This window comes from Sus scrofa, chromosome 6 (genome assembly GCF_000003025.6).
Source record: "Sus scrofa isolate TJ Tabasco breed Duroc chromosome 6, Sscrofa11.1, whole genome shotgun sequence".
NCBI lineage: Eukaryota > Metazoa > Chordata > Mammalia > Artiodactyla > Suidae > Sus > Sus scrofa.
The window spans coordinates 48,971,396-48,984,982 of record NC_010448.4 but is presented as its reverse complement, the minus strand read 5'-3'; the positions used below and the strand labels follow the sequence as shown (position 1 = coordinate 48,984,982).

Sequence of the window (13,587 nt, the reverse complement as noted above, 5' to 3'; positions counted from 1 at the left end):
CCTAGAACCCACGGCTGCCAGTGTTCCCACATGTCATCTGCAATAGCACTGGGCCTTTTGTGAAGACGGAAATGGCCTTCCACGTGCAACCTTTCAGATCCTACAAGAAGGCGTGCATCTGGTGCCACCAGTCTTCAGCGCTTCAAACGCTGCTGTCCCTCTTTAATGGAGGGAGCAGAGCGCGAGCAGGCTGGGGCTGGGCCTTGCCCGGGGGCGGGGGAGACACCCAGAGAAAACAAAATGTGTCTGTCTTCCAGTTTTGTGATTTTCTACTTCTCATTTTCCCATCTACATAGTGTGACAAAGGGTTTCAAGCTATGTGTATTTTTCATCCATTTAGAAACTTCCAGGTGTGTGACAGACTGTTAAAGTTCCCTGTTCTATCCACCTCCTTTTTTTTTGGCTGCACCCACGGCATGCAGACACTCCAAGGCCAAGGATCCAACCCAAGGAGTTCCCTCTGTGGTGCAGTGGAAATGAATCTGATTAGTATCCATGAGAGTTTGGGTTCAATCCCTGGCCTTGCTCAGAGGGGTGGGGACCCAGTGTCCCCCGTGAGCTTCAGTGTAGGTTGCAGATGCAGCTGGGATCTGGCATTGCTGTGGCTGTGGTCTGGGTCAGCAGCTGCAGCTCAGATTGAACCCCTAGCCTGGGAACCTCCAAATGCTTCTGGTGTGGCCCTAAAAAGCAAGCAAACAAAACAGGGATCCAACCCGAACCACAGCAGCAACCCAAGCTGCTGCAGTGCCAATTGCAGGGTCCTTATCCCACTTCACCACAAGAGAACTCCACCTTTTTTTTTTTTACGGCCATACCCACGGCATATGGAGGTTCCCAGGCTAGGCGTCGAATTGGAGCTGTAGCTGCCGGCCTATGCCACAGCCTCAGCAACGCCAGATCCTTAACCTACTGAGCAAGGCCAGGAATCGAACCTGCAACCTCATGGTTTCTAGTCAGATTCGTTTCCTCTGCACCACAATGGGAACCCCAAGAACTCCATCTTCTCATCCAGTTTCAGTTGGGGTGTTCCCTGGTGGCCTAGTGGCTAAGGATCCAGCACTGTCACTGCCACGGCTCAGATTTGATCCCTGGCCTGGGAATCTCTGCATGTCTGGGGCGCGGCCAAACAAAAAACCACATAGCTTCACCCTGCCTGGGAAAAGCATCTTGGGAACTTACTTAGAAACAAGTGGTTATGGGGGAATGTACTAACCCTTCTGTCCCTAGACCCGTCTCATCTATGGATCCTGGCCTTGAGCAGCAACAGCTTCCAGCTAACCTCACTCACTTCAGACTGGCCCCCACATTCACCCATCTGTCCTGTTACTGTTTGTTCTGAAGTCAGTGGGTTTTGTATAGATATTCCATGGTTTGGCTCAAGCCTGAAGTCAAGGGGAGATTGTGTCAGCAACCAAGGACCTCTCTGTTCAGTCCTGAGCTCTTCCTCCAAGCACAGGGCTTTGTCCTTATACTTGCCTACAAAGGTATAGTTAGTTATGCCACCCTTTAGATTTTGTTAGTACTATGCTATGTTTAGTATTGTATCCCTAAAGCTCTGTCCAAGTCTTTATTTCAAGAATCTGAACTTGTGGAGTTCCCATTGTGATGCAGCGAAATGAATCCGACTAGGAACCATGAGGTTGTGGGTTTGATTCCTGGCCTTGACCGTGAGTTAAGGATCCAGCATTGCCACGAGCTGAGATGTAAGGTGCAGACGCATCTCGGACCTGGCATTGCTGTGGCTGTGGCGTAGGCCTGCAGCTGTAGCTCCGACTGGACCCCTAGTCTGGGAACCTCGATACACTTCAAGTGCAGCCCTAAAAACCAAAAAAAACCCCCAACAACCACCAGAATCTGACCTCGAATCACAGCCAGCACTGTGATATTTAAGTGCTCCACCACCATAGAGCTTCAGCAGGGTACATGCCTTTGCAGCCAGAAACCACCTTTCCTGGCCTGCCCAGCAGCTGGGGGACCAGAGGGGTGTTTGGTTCAGCCACACTCCTCTGTACCAGCGTCTGGTCAGCGGCTTCTCATGCATGATGAAGCCAGCGTGGGCATGCCCGCCATCAGCAGTGGCATCTTCCTGAACTCTACAGACTGCAGCTCAATCAAGGACTACAGACTTGAACTCAAGGGTCTCCAATCCGGACTGCCATTCCTCCTACCCTTCCAACAATGTCAGGAACACCCAGTTCCCTGCCCTTACTTCCTGAAGTACCTGGAGTGGTTTGTGTAGGACTTTGTAAGACAGAACGCATTTTTGTGTGGAAAAAGGTGATGCAATCCCCAACAGGCTGAGCGGCCCCAGCACCCGGAATATTCTGATGTGCAGGGAAGGGAAACACAAGAGACAAGAAAAGAAAAACAAATGGTTGTGAAAAAAACAAACCTCAAGGAAAAACAAACAAACAAACAACACTTTAATTCCAGCCTAACAGCTCCAGGTGCAATGTCTGGGAACAGACTCTGGGTACAATGCTGTGTGGGTACCATTCACTCACACGTGGCTCCAAGGAGGCCCCCGAGGGGGACTTACCTTCAGGGGACTGAGCCGAGGGGAGCGGGGGTGGCCCCAGAACAGGGGGCAGGGGTGGGCATGGGGAAAGGGCGCTACTTCTTGGCGAAGGAGATCTTCATGGCGTTGTTCTGGGTGATCTTGAAGCCCTGCAGGGCATCGCGAGCGGCCCCCGCCTGCACCTCGTTGTCAAACTCCACAAAGGCGATGTCGTGCCGCCCAGGGACCAGCCGGACCTCCTTGAAGCCAGGGAACCTGAGAGAAAGGCCCAAACCTCAGGGATCCAGACGGACACGGTCCCCTAACTTTGTGGCGTCTGGTGGGTAGGGCTGGGAATGCGGCCGAACATGCCGCAATGCAGAGGACAGCTCCAGAAAGAAAGAATCACCCGGCCCAACCACAGACGACGCTAAGCTGATAAACCCTAATACCACCAAGTGTCAGCAACACAGACATCAGTTAATGAGAAATGTTAACATGAACACCCATAAGCAAACACAACCTCGATCAAGAAACAGAGCACTGCCCCCCACGTCCTCCCCATCCTAACCCACCCGCCTCCACTCCAGAAAAACCACTACCCTGACTTCTACGGGTCTGTTGTTTTTTTTTTTTTTTTTTGCTTTGTAGGGCCACACCTGTGGCATATGGAGGTTCCCAGGTTAGGGGTCAAATCGGAGCTGCAGCTGCCAGTCTACACCACAGCCACAGCCACACAGGACCAAGCCACATCTGTGACCCACACCACAGCTCACAGCAATGCCAGATCCTTAACCCACTGAGAGGCCAGGGATGGAACCTGCGTTCTCAGGGATCCGCTAATGAGATTTGTTAACTGCTGAGCCATGACAGAAACTCCAACCCTGACTTCCGTGATTTGCTGTTTCTTTCATTTCCCTCTTCTCATTCCTTACTTCCCGCCCCATCAGGCAACCATCCTCAGGTGCACTAGGCATCCTTTTTTGCCATCAGTATTCTTAGGAAATATGTACTCTTCTACGGATATGGCACACCTGTGGTCTACCTGTCTTATCAGGTTTTCTCAAAATTTCCTCTCAGGGATACCAAGACCCATCCAAGCTGCTCTTTCCGTTCTAACGGCCGCGCTGCAGGCCGCAGCGAGCATCCGCGTCTGACAGCTCCCTCCTCCCAGGCTGCCTCCTACTCCCACCACTGCGAGGAACAGCCCACCGCCAGCCCCCTAATCTCATGGTCAGCATCTCTGTGGGCTGTCCAACCAGAAGCAGAGCCACCAGGGGAGCGCCTTACAGGAGGCAGTCACCCCAGGCCATGGCCACAGGCCATCCCCACCTCTCCCACTTACAGGCAGAACACGCCGATTCTGCCAGTCCAGCCAGTGTCCAGTGACACCTGTTGTTTGACTGCACTCTGCCTTTGTCCAATTTACCAACTGGAAAGATGAGTCTCAGAGCCTGGAAGGTGGAGGAAGCCCACGGCCCTGGCCACTGCTGACCCCCAGCCCCGTCGCCACCGAGCCCCCCGCTGCGGGCCCCGCCCAGCCTCCTCCTTCTACGCCTCTACTCACCATCCTGCCTACAAAGCCTAAACAGGCTCAGGCCTGTGCCAACAGAACTGAGACACTGTCCCCACAGTGCCACCTCCTGGCTACCACCCCCCAGCCCCTGCCCAGCCACAGGCCCCACTTACTGGTTGAAAAGCATGGAAAGCATGAGCTCGTTGGTCTCCTCCGGCAGGTTGGTGAGGAACAAGATGTGATTTGGTGGGTTTTCTGAAAGCTGCATGAGAGCCGGGAGCCCGTGAGTCCGGTGGGGGATGTACAGCCCTCTGCCCTCCAGCCCCTACCCTGCCCTTGCCCTGATGTCCCCTCCCTTGTGGCCTGTCTACCTTGCCTCCCCCCCACTAGACTGTAAGCCCCAAGAGAGCACTGCTGTACCCATAAGGAGTTCTCACCAGTTCACTGAATGAACCGAGACACAGCCCACCCTCACTACAGCCTCACCTTGACCTCCCAAAGCTGCCCTAACAAACACACCACTTCCTCTGTCCTATGCTAGGGCCTGATGCCACTGCTACATCCATCCCCATCCACCAGCCCAGACCACCCAACCTAAAACCGTGTCCCCCTAGCCCTTCTCCACGCCTGTGTTCTGAGACCCCAGGAGGACCAGACACTTACAGGCTGGGCAGGTGGCATCTGCCCAGGCATAAGCTGCTGGGGGGGCATGGCCCCGGGCGGGATCTGGCCGGGCGCGAGGCCTGGAGGCGGGATCATGCCAGGGGGCGGCATGTAGGGAGGCTGGCCCGGCATGTGGTGCATGATGCGGGGTGTCTGAGTCATCGGCGGCATGCCCTGTGGGAGAGGGAAGGGGGCTAAGATGGGCGCGTGCAGCCCGAGGAGGGGAGCATTCAGTGTCAGCCGGAAGCGGAGAGGATAAAAAGGGAAAAAAGGAAAGTCAAGGTGTGAGAGACACAGGGAAAAAGATCCAAGCTTGGAAAAAGCAAAAAAGGTACCCAGAGATAGATGGAGCAGAGACCCAAAGTCACAGGAGCCACTAAAGAAAAAAAAATAAATAAATTAATTAAATTTGAACATATAAAAATTGGCCAGAGGAAGCCTCACTGTGATGCATCGGAAACCAATCTGACTAGTATCCGTGAGGATGAGGATTCTATCCCTGACCTCACTCAGTGGGTTAAGGATCTGGCAGCTGTAGCTCCAATATGACCCCTAGCCTGGGAACCTCCAAATGCTGCGGATGAGGCCCTAAAAAAAAAAAAAAAACAAAAAAAAAAGGCCAGAATGGCCTAATTTTGTTTACAGGCGGGAAAAGCCTAGGGGAAAAAAAAAGAAAATGCTATCAACTGAATCAACTGACAGTGTGGAAAATAAACACTGTAATAAGCATGCTGTCCTCCTGCTTCTAAAAATAAGCTTTGTGGAAAAAGCAACAGACCCAGAGACCAGAGAGTGGAAGACGGAGGTGAACGGGGATGGTCGGGGCAGGTGCAGAAGGAAGTGGGAGGTGGCGCTCAGGGGATGAGAGCAGGCCCAACGGCACAGAGCTTGTGCAGCCAGGAGACGGACAAGGGAGCTGCTGGAGCTGGAAATTGCATCCAAAGAGTCAAAGGTGGGGAGGGAGCTGGGCCTGGAAGAGAGAAGAGGGAGAGTGGGGAAGTAGCCCAGACACCATCCCTGCTGCAGGACAAACAGCGCAAAACCCATCAGAAAAGCTGACATGGAGGCGCAGAGACCTGAGGGCTCTGGTTCCATCTTTTCTTCTGTAGCATTTCAAGCGTTCTGTGTCCTGTTTAGAAAACAGGATGCTTCCAGTCTTCAGGCCCTCATCAAACGCATACGGACATCTGCCTGTTTTCCTCTAGAACTTTACTGTTCCAGCGGTCACGGTCAAGTCTATGATTCAGCTCAAACTAATGTATATAGAGTCAAGGTGGGGCTACCTTTCCCCTTACAGATATCCAATCGGTCCAGTACCACTTACTAGGGGACAAAGTCCCTTCCCTGCTGGACTGCCGTGATGCCTTGGTCACACATGGAGTGGCCATACACACGCCATGTCTCTGGCCTATCTCCCCACCCTGAGGTCCATAACGTGCCATCTCCGTGACCATGTACAGCAGGCCCAGCTTTGCTCTCCTCGCCTGCCTTTCCAGATGTTTACAGCCAGCCTGTCAGTGTCCCCACAAATTCCTGTTGGGATTTGGACGGGAAATGTGGTCAAACTTGGATTGAATTGGAAAGAAGTGACGCCCTGAGTCTTCCCACCCACTGGCTGAGGTCGGCTCCAATTGCTCTGGGTGATGCTCTGTCTTAGGGGGTGGTCTCACAGGGCTCTGTTGAATTCCTCCTCGGGGCTCCTTTTCAATCTGTAGTCTGCTTGTTTCTTGCTAACATCCACAAAGAGAACTATCTCGTCCTGACCTTCTCTCTGGGACCTGGCTAAATTAAATGTACTTTTTAACCCTAACAGTTGATTAGTAGCTTCCTCTGGATTTCCCACTTAGACACTGACTTAGGAGACACAGACAGAAAAATCAAAGTTGAAGAGAGACAGAAAATAAAAGACTGAGACAGGGAGAAAAGAAAGACCCTGAGAAACAGGCAGGCAGGGATCGACCTTTCCCAATGGAGAAACCACCATCCATGTGCTCACCCCCTCCCGCCAAGACAGGCACACAGTTGCTAGAAGAAAACGGAGAGGGGCACAGGTTCTGATCCCCAAGGGGAGGCCCCCCACCCCCTGCGCCCGAGCCAGCCCCCTGGGGCTGAGGAAGGCCTGGCAGTGAGAGGGCCGCATCTTACCGGGACAGGACCCTGAACGGCCCCACCACGGGGGCGGCTGCCCCGCCCTGCACGGCCTTCTTGGAGGCCGGGGTCTCTTGGCTCTTGGGCTTCCTCTTCTCCCGCTTGCGGTCCCGCTCCACAAAGGTGCCCTTCATCTTGGCGATGATATCCGAGTCGGTCTTGGCGTACTGGATGCGCTGCCGAGCAGAGAGCAGGAGGGTTAAGGTGACTGGACTTCAGAGCCAACCCGGGGGTTGCAAAATCAGACCTTGCCAGGAGCAGCCTCCATGTCCTTATCTGTCAGATGGGGACGGAGGTACCACCCACTTCAAAGGATGACCGTAAGGACCACACGAGTTCCAGGTGATCCAAACAGTGCGGGCACATGGCTAGGACTCGGGAAGCGGGTGCCTTTGAGATTTTTTTTTTTTTTAACTCGTAAGGGTCATACCTGCAGCACACGGAGGTTCCCAGACCAGGGGTTGAATCAGAGCTGCAGCTGCCGGCCTACACCACAGCCATAGCAATTTGGGATCCAAACCACGTCTGTGACCTACACCACAGCCACAGCAACACAGAATCCGAGCTGTGTCTGCAATCTATGCCACAGCTTGTGGCAATGCCGGACCCTTAACCCACAGAGCGAGACCAGGGATCGAACGCTCATCCTCATGGACCCCAGTCGGTTCGCTAACTGCTGAGCCATGACAGGAATTCCTGATGCTGAGGTTTTGAAAAAGAGATGGGACAGCCTTGAGCACAGAGCCCAAGGCGGAAGCAGGGAAGCGAGGCCAGGCAGGAGCACCGCGCGGGGGGCAGCTTCCATCAGAGAGAGAACAGGTCTCCAGGCCAGACCTCATTCACCGGCGGTTTATGAGCACCTACACTTGCTGTCGGGGTACAGTAGGAGCAGGTTGGGCTGATCAGCCCCTGCCCTTGGAGGGAGTTTGCTGCGGGGAGATACGACAACGAATGTGAAAAAGTGACCCGGAGAAGGGGACAGAAGTGTAGGGAAAAACCGAGAGTTTCAGTGTGTGGCCAAGGAAAGGCCTGAGTGAGGCGATACCAGCCTAGAGACAGGAAAGCTGCACGGCCGGCCAGGGAGAGCGCGCTCCAGCAGAGGGAACAGGCAGCTGAGCAGCACAGGGTGAGTGCAGGAGCAGCAAGGAGGCCACCGTGCATGAGGAGGGGAGAGACAAAGTCTCAGAGGCAACAGGGGACCTTGGGGAAGACTCTGTCTTTTCCTGACAAAGCCCGGAGCCCTGGAGTGTTTGCTATAAGCAGGGGACCAACACAGCCTCCTCATGTCTCCCAATGGGCGCTGTAGCCATGGGCTGGGGCACAGCCCAGGAGGAGCAGGGGTGGCGGCTGGAACCAGGTGGGGGCAGGGACGGAGAAGCGCTGCTGGAGGTTCTGAGGCAGAGCTGACAGGATGCCCGGTCCCAACTCGCAGCACCTCCGTGCCTCACGTGGTTCAAGCAGTGACTTCAGAGAAAAGCAGGGAGAAGGGTCCACACAAAAAGCTGCAGGTTTTAGTCCTCCAAAGCGAACTCCCAGCTGCTCCAGAAAAGCAACAGAAGACGTGGCAACTGTGGGCTTGTAAACCCAGAGGCAACAACAGGCAGGAGGGGTGAAGACTCCTGGCTGCCCCCTGGCCCCAGGGCCCATGTCCTCCACATGAAGCCACCTGCCTGGGACCTGCAGACGCTGACACTTGCTGTCGCCTTCCCAGGGGAAATGGTTCAGGAAGGCATGTTCCAAGCAGTTGAAACTCCAAGACTAACTGAGGAACAAAGGAAAAAGCCCAAAGAGCCAGGGACGGCTGCCAGAGAGGTGGCAGGAACTCTAGGTCAGGCAGGGACTGTAAGCCACGCCTCACCTCCTAAAGGACAGCCCCCGAGGCCAGCGACTTGGCCCCCTGAACATCTGCAACCCCTTCCCTCCCATCCCTTGGCCCCATCCTGGGCCTGGCCCAACCCCTGCGACCTGGGAATCCGGCCATGCCTCACCTTCTCAGCTCACCTCTCAGCTCCCTCCTCTGATCCACCTCACCCAACAGCCACAGGAATCTACCTAAAACCTCCTGTGGCTCCCCGGCACCCTCGGAATCAAGTCCACTTCCAGAACAAACGCCAACTCCTTAGCCGGACTTTCGACATGCTCTCCAGGCCATGCCCTCCCCACCTTCAGCCGAATGAACCGGACCCCGCTCTTCCCCCCTTCAGCCAAATGAACATGACCCACTTCCTCGATATCTCACCCGCTCCTAGTTACCTCAAGGCCTCAGTCCACAGTCTTTCTGCTCCTCATCCCCCAGCTACCCTCCTGACACAGGCAGAAAGCCCCCCTTGCAAACTCCCAGACTGGATGAGAGGCCTCCCCTAGGCTCCCCAGCTGTGCAGGTCCCCATCCCAGCCCAAGGGCTAAGACGGGCGTGTCTCTCCAACAGCGCCGTGGGTCTGGGTGCAGGCCGGGGGCTTCCCTAGATCACGGTGGCCCGCACCCCCAAAACAGTGAACAGCAATGCTGAGGAACAGCTGGAGAAACTCCCGTCCCATACAGCCCGCCCACAGGAGCAGCACCCAGCAGGGGCACACACCCAGAGCTCACCATGGGCTTGTCGTAGAAGGGGAAACCCTGCATGGAGCGCAGGGCATTGGTGGCGCTGCTGACCTCCTTGAAGATGACAAAGGCCTGGCCCCTCATCTTCAGGCTTCGTGAGACCAGGATATCCAGGATCTGGCCAAACTGGGAGAAGATGGCGTACAGGGACTTCTTCAGCTCTGCAGCGGGGGAAGGAAAGAGGAGGGTGACTGGAGGCCCTGGGGCTGGGGCTTGCTTTCTCAGAGGACCTGTAGCCCAGAGGGAAGCCATGACAGAGCACCCAGCCTGGTGAGGGCCGGCCATCCCTCAAGAGCCAGAAACACCCACAGGAGCCGAGAAGCAGCCAGGTGGTCGTGCGCATCTCTGGAAGAGGTCGACAAAGAATGCGCAGTAAATGCTCAATAAATGCCAGCACTTTTCTTTTCTTTTTTTAGGGCCACAGCTGAGGCATGTGGAAGTTCTCAGGCTAGGGGTCAAATTGGAGCTGCAGCTGCTGACCTGAGCCACAGCCACACCAGATCCTTAATCCCCACTGAGCAAGGCCAGGGATCCAACCCTTGTCCTCATGGATACCAGTCGGTTCATTCCTACTGAGCCACGATGGGAACTCGGAATGTGGGCACTGCTTTTCACCGTCGATAGCACCCAGGCACAGGCCTGCGTGACATGGCCCTGGCCGACTTTTTTCCTCGTCTCTCCCCACACTCCACCTTCACTGCTGTAGCCCAGCCACCCTGCCTTTCTCAGGCCCGTCACACCAACTCAGCCTCAGGACCTTTGTGCCACCAAGAGTGCTCTTCTCCTGATATGGACATGGCTGCCTCTTTCTAGTCACCCAGGGCAGCAGAAATGTTGCCACCTGAGGCCTTCCCTGACCCCCTCATCTAAAGCCTGTCCAATTTGTTTAGAGCAGTATCCCCATGAACAGCTTGGTCACCAGCACAAACCTTCAAGAAGACTGGCGTGAATGAAGATACCATCCATTAAGTGACTTATGGGAAGAACCACTAAGTTTTCTCAACCACTTCATGAGGTTATCAGTTATAAGTGTCCCAAATTTACTAAAATGGAAAAAGGTTCTCAGAGGATCTGTCACTGGCCTAGGAGGAGTGTCCCAAGGGTGCTGGGAAGACCCAGCACAGGGACCAGGACCCAAGTCCATCTGAACCCAGTACCACCATACCTGACAGCCAGAAAGGGTACCATCCCTACGCAAAGAAGGTACTGAGCTGAAGACGCTTGGTAAAAGAGAGAAAAGGTGCGTGGGAGTCCCTTGTGGTGCAGCTAATTAAGGATCCTGCATTGTCACTACAGGTCCCTATCATTGCCATGGTGTGGATCTGACCCCCGGCTGGGAACTTTCATATACTGGGGGGTGGGTGTGTGTCTATGTGCTGTGTAGCCAAAAAAAAAGAAAAAAAAAAAAAAAAAAAAAAGACATGTGACGGAGGCAGGGGAAGTGGGAAGCAAAGAGCCAAAATGATCTCTCTGGGCTGTCTCAACCCTCCATCCCATGAACTCAGTTTGGGCCCCAGCATTCCCCTGGACTCTGGGTCACTCCAGTCTTCTCTCTTGTCCACTCGAGTTCACCTGTCACAGGATGGTACCCCTTGTCTGGTTCCCCAATGCCCTCAGGATGAAGTCCGACACTTTACCCAGCCTAAAAGGACCCAGGAGCCAGAGGGCGCTGCTCACTGGAACGTTCTATTGAGAGGCCTCTAAATCTCAGGCACCCAAAACTGCAGGACTTACCTTCCCAGAATGCCCTGGGCTCTTTGCCCCGAGACATTGTGCATGTAGGTCCAGCTTAGGAATTCTCTTCTCCCTCATCCAAAATACTGCCTCCTCTTCCTGGAAAGCTTTTCCAAAATGCCTCCTTTTCTATAAAACTGAATACCCCTTTCTAGGTGCCCTGATCACCCCACTGGACTGTGGCTCCATGAAGCCAGGACCAGGACTGTCTCAGTCACCAGTGTGTCCCCAGCTCCACAAAGCACTGGCTGGCTGTCATGCTCTAAAAGCACTGAGCTATTTGGAGTTTTCCTGTGGTACAGCAGGTTAAGAATGTGGCATTGGGAGTTCCCGTCGTGGCGCAGTGGTTAACGAATCCGACTAGGAACCATGAGGTTGAGGGTTCGGTCCCTGCCTTGCTCAGTGGGTTAAGGATCCGTCGTTGCCGTGAGCTGTGGTGTAGGTTGCACACCGGCTTGGATCCCGCGTTGCTGTGGCTCTGGCGTAGGCCGGTGGCTACAGCTCTGATTCGACCCCTAGCGTGGGACCTCCATATGCCAATGGAGCGGCCTAAGAAATAGCAAAAAAAAAAAAAAAAAAAAAAAAAAAAGAATGTGGCATTGGCTACAGTTTGCTCCCTGGCTCAGGAACTTCCACATGCTGCAGGTGTGCCCCCCCCCAAAGTTTATGAGAAATTTACATGGCTTCTTTTATTATCTTCAACAGGAACTATCAGCAACCTCAAACTCAACCTCAACAATTTGGTTCTCCTGACAATTGTCTTGAGGTGATAAGCAGGAAGTAACACCTTTACTAACTACTGGGTACCATAAAAACAAGCTGCATGGCAGTTTAGTCAACATAATCCCCATAACATCCATGCAAACGTTGTATTAAGGTTTTTTCCAGTTTTCCTATATAAAAAATGAGGATCAGTAACTTGCTCAAGAAAATGGAAAAATATGTTAAATGTCAAGAATTGAGTTCTTCGGAGTTCCTGTCGTGGCTCAGCGATGATGAACCCGACTAGTGTCCACGAGGGTGCCTTTCTCAGTGGGTTAAGGATCTGGCATTGCTGTGAGCTGTGGTATAGGTTGCAGACGCAGCTCAGATCCCAAGTGGCTGTGGCTGAGGCACAGGACGGCAGCTGCAGCTCTGATTCAACCCCTAGCCTGGGAACTTCTGTATGCCAATGGGCAGCCCTAAAAAGACAATTAAAAAAAAAAAGAATCCAGTTCTCAGGCAGAATTCCTCCAGGCTGGTGTTGGCCTCACTCACTTTTCCATGCTGTGTGACCTCAGGCAAATCAAACTACCCATGAGTCCCAGTTACCTAATCTGAGAAATGGGGTCAACAGGTCCTTCCTGCGGGGTTGCCATTTAAATTCAATGTAATCAAGATTTATAAACAGAGTGTTAGCCATCATTATTATTCATCTCATTTTCACTTTGAAATGAAACAGTGTCATTGTGGGCTGATCACTGAGACCATGACAATGACCAAGGCAGTTCCAGCTCCTACCCTCAGGGAGGTCAAAGGCCAACAGGGAGACTGCCCCAAAACAGTCCACAACCATCAGGGCTTAAAGGGGTATGTTCAGAGTCAAGGGAAGTTAGAAGCAAGCATGGCAGGCAGAAAGGGGAGGGGTAAGACTTCCGGGAGGAGGGCTCCTTGAGTTGAAACCTCGAAGGATGGGCAACAGTTACCAGGTTAATGGGCTGGCTGTAAGACAACTGAGGAAGTCTTAAACTCAGAGGAAGCAGCATGTGCAAAAGCCGAGGGGTTGGGGTTTACGCTAAGAGTTTGCCTGGAGAAGACTGAGAAAGAGACGCGGATGCTGGGGATAGACGAGGGGGCCGGCAAGTGTGGGACAGCCTCGAGTCGGAACTATTTCCAGAACTCACCATCCTTCTTGATCTTCTCGTTGAGATTGTTGATATAAATAGTGTGATTGGGACGGGTCTCGGGAACTGCCATGGAAGGAGTTGCTGAGACAGAGCTGAAAGAATAAAAAAGGTAACCTCGGAACTGGGTTTCTCCAAATCCTTTGTCCCAACGTGGGCTGCTTAGAGATCTTCCTTCTAAGAGGAAGTCAAGTGGGTAATGAGGAGGGAAAAGACAAACACCTCGAAAAACAAAGCAAACGCACGACACGGCGTCTCCTGCCCGCGTGGTGAAGGAAATCTCGAGAGGTTTACTACGAGTCCCAGGATGCTTTACGCCACTCTGTAGGCGGGGTGTCCGAGGTGGCGGTTCCCACTGGCCCACGCGCTCAAAGGGCGGCCCAGGAGAAAAAGCCCGGATGTATGAGCCAGTTAAGGTAGGAGTGAGAACTTTGCGGAGTCTTGGCCTCGCACAGCGCAGAAATAGCTCCTTCCCCCGACCCCCCGAGGCACGGCAAGGCCCGGGCGCCAGGCTCTCCACCCGCCCGATCCCAATGGCCGCTGAG

At 53.8% G+C, this 13,587-nt stretch overlaps 1 protein-coding gene across 1 annotated transcript; it reads right to left on the bottom strand.

Annotated features, from left to right (window-relative positions):
• On the bottom strand, window positions 2,614-13,115 carry SNRPA (small nuclear ribonucleoprotein polypeptide A). The gene is given in 7 exon segments (NM_001077222.1): window positions 2,614-2,773; window positions 4,187-4,275; window positions 4,677-4,850; window positions 6,822-6,842; window positions 6,845-7,000; window positions 9,414-9,586; window positions 13,043-13,115. Coding segments are annotated over 7 exon segments (846 nt in total).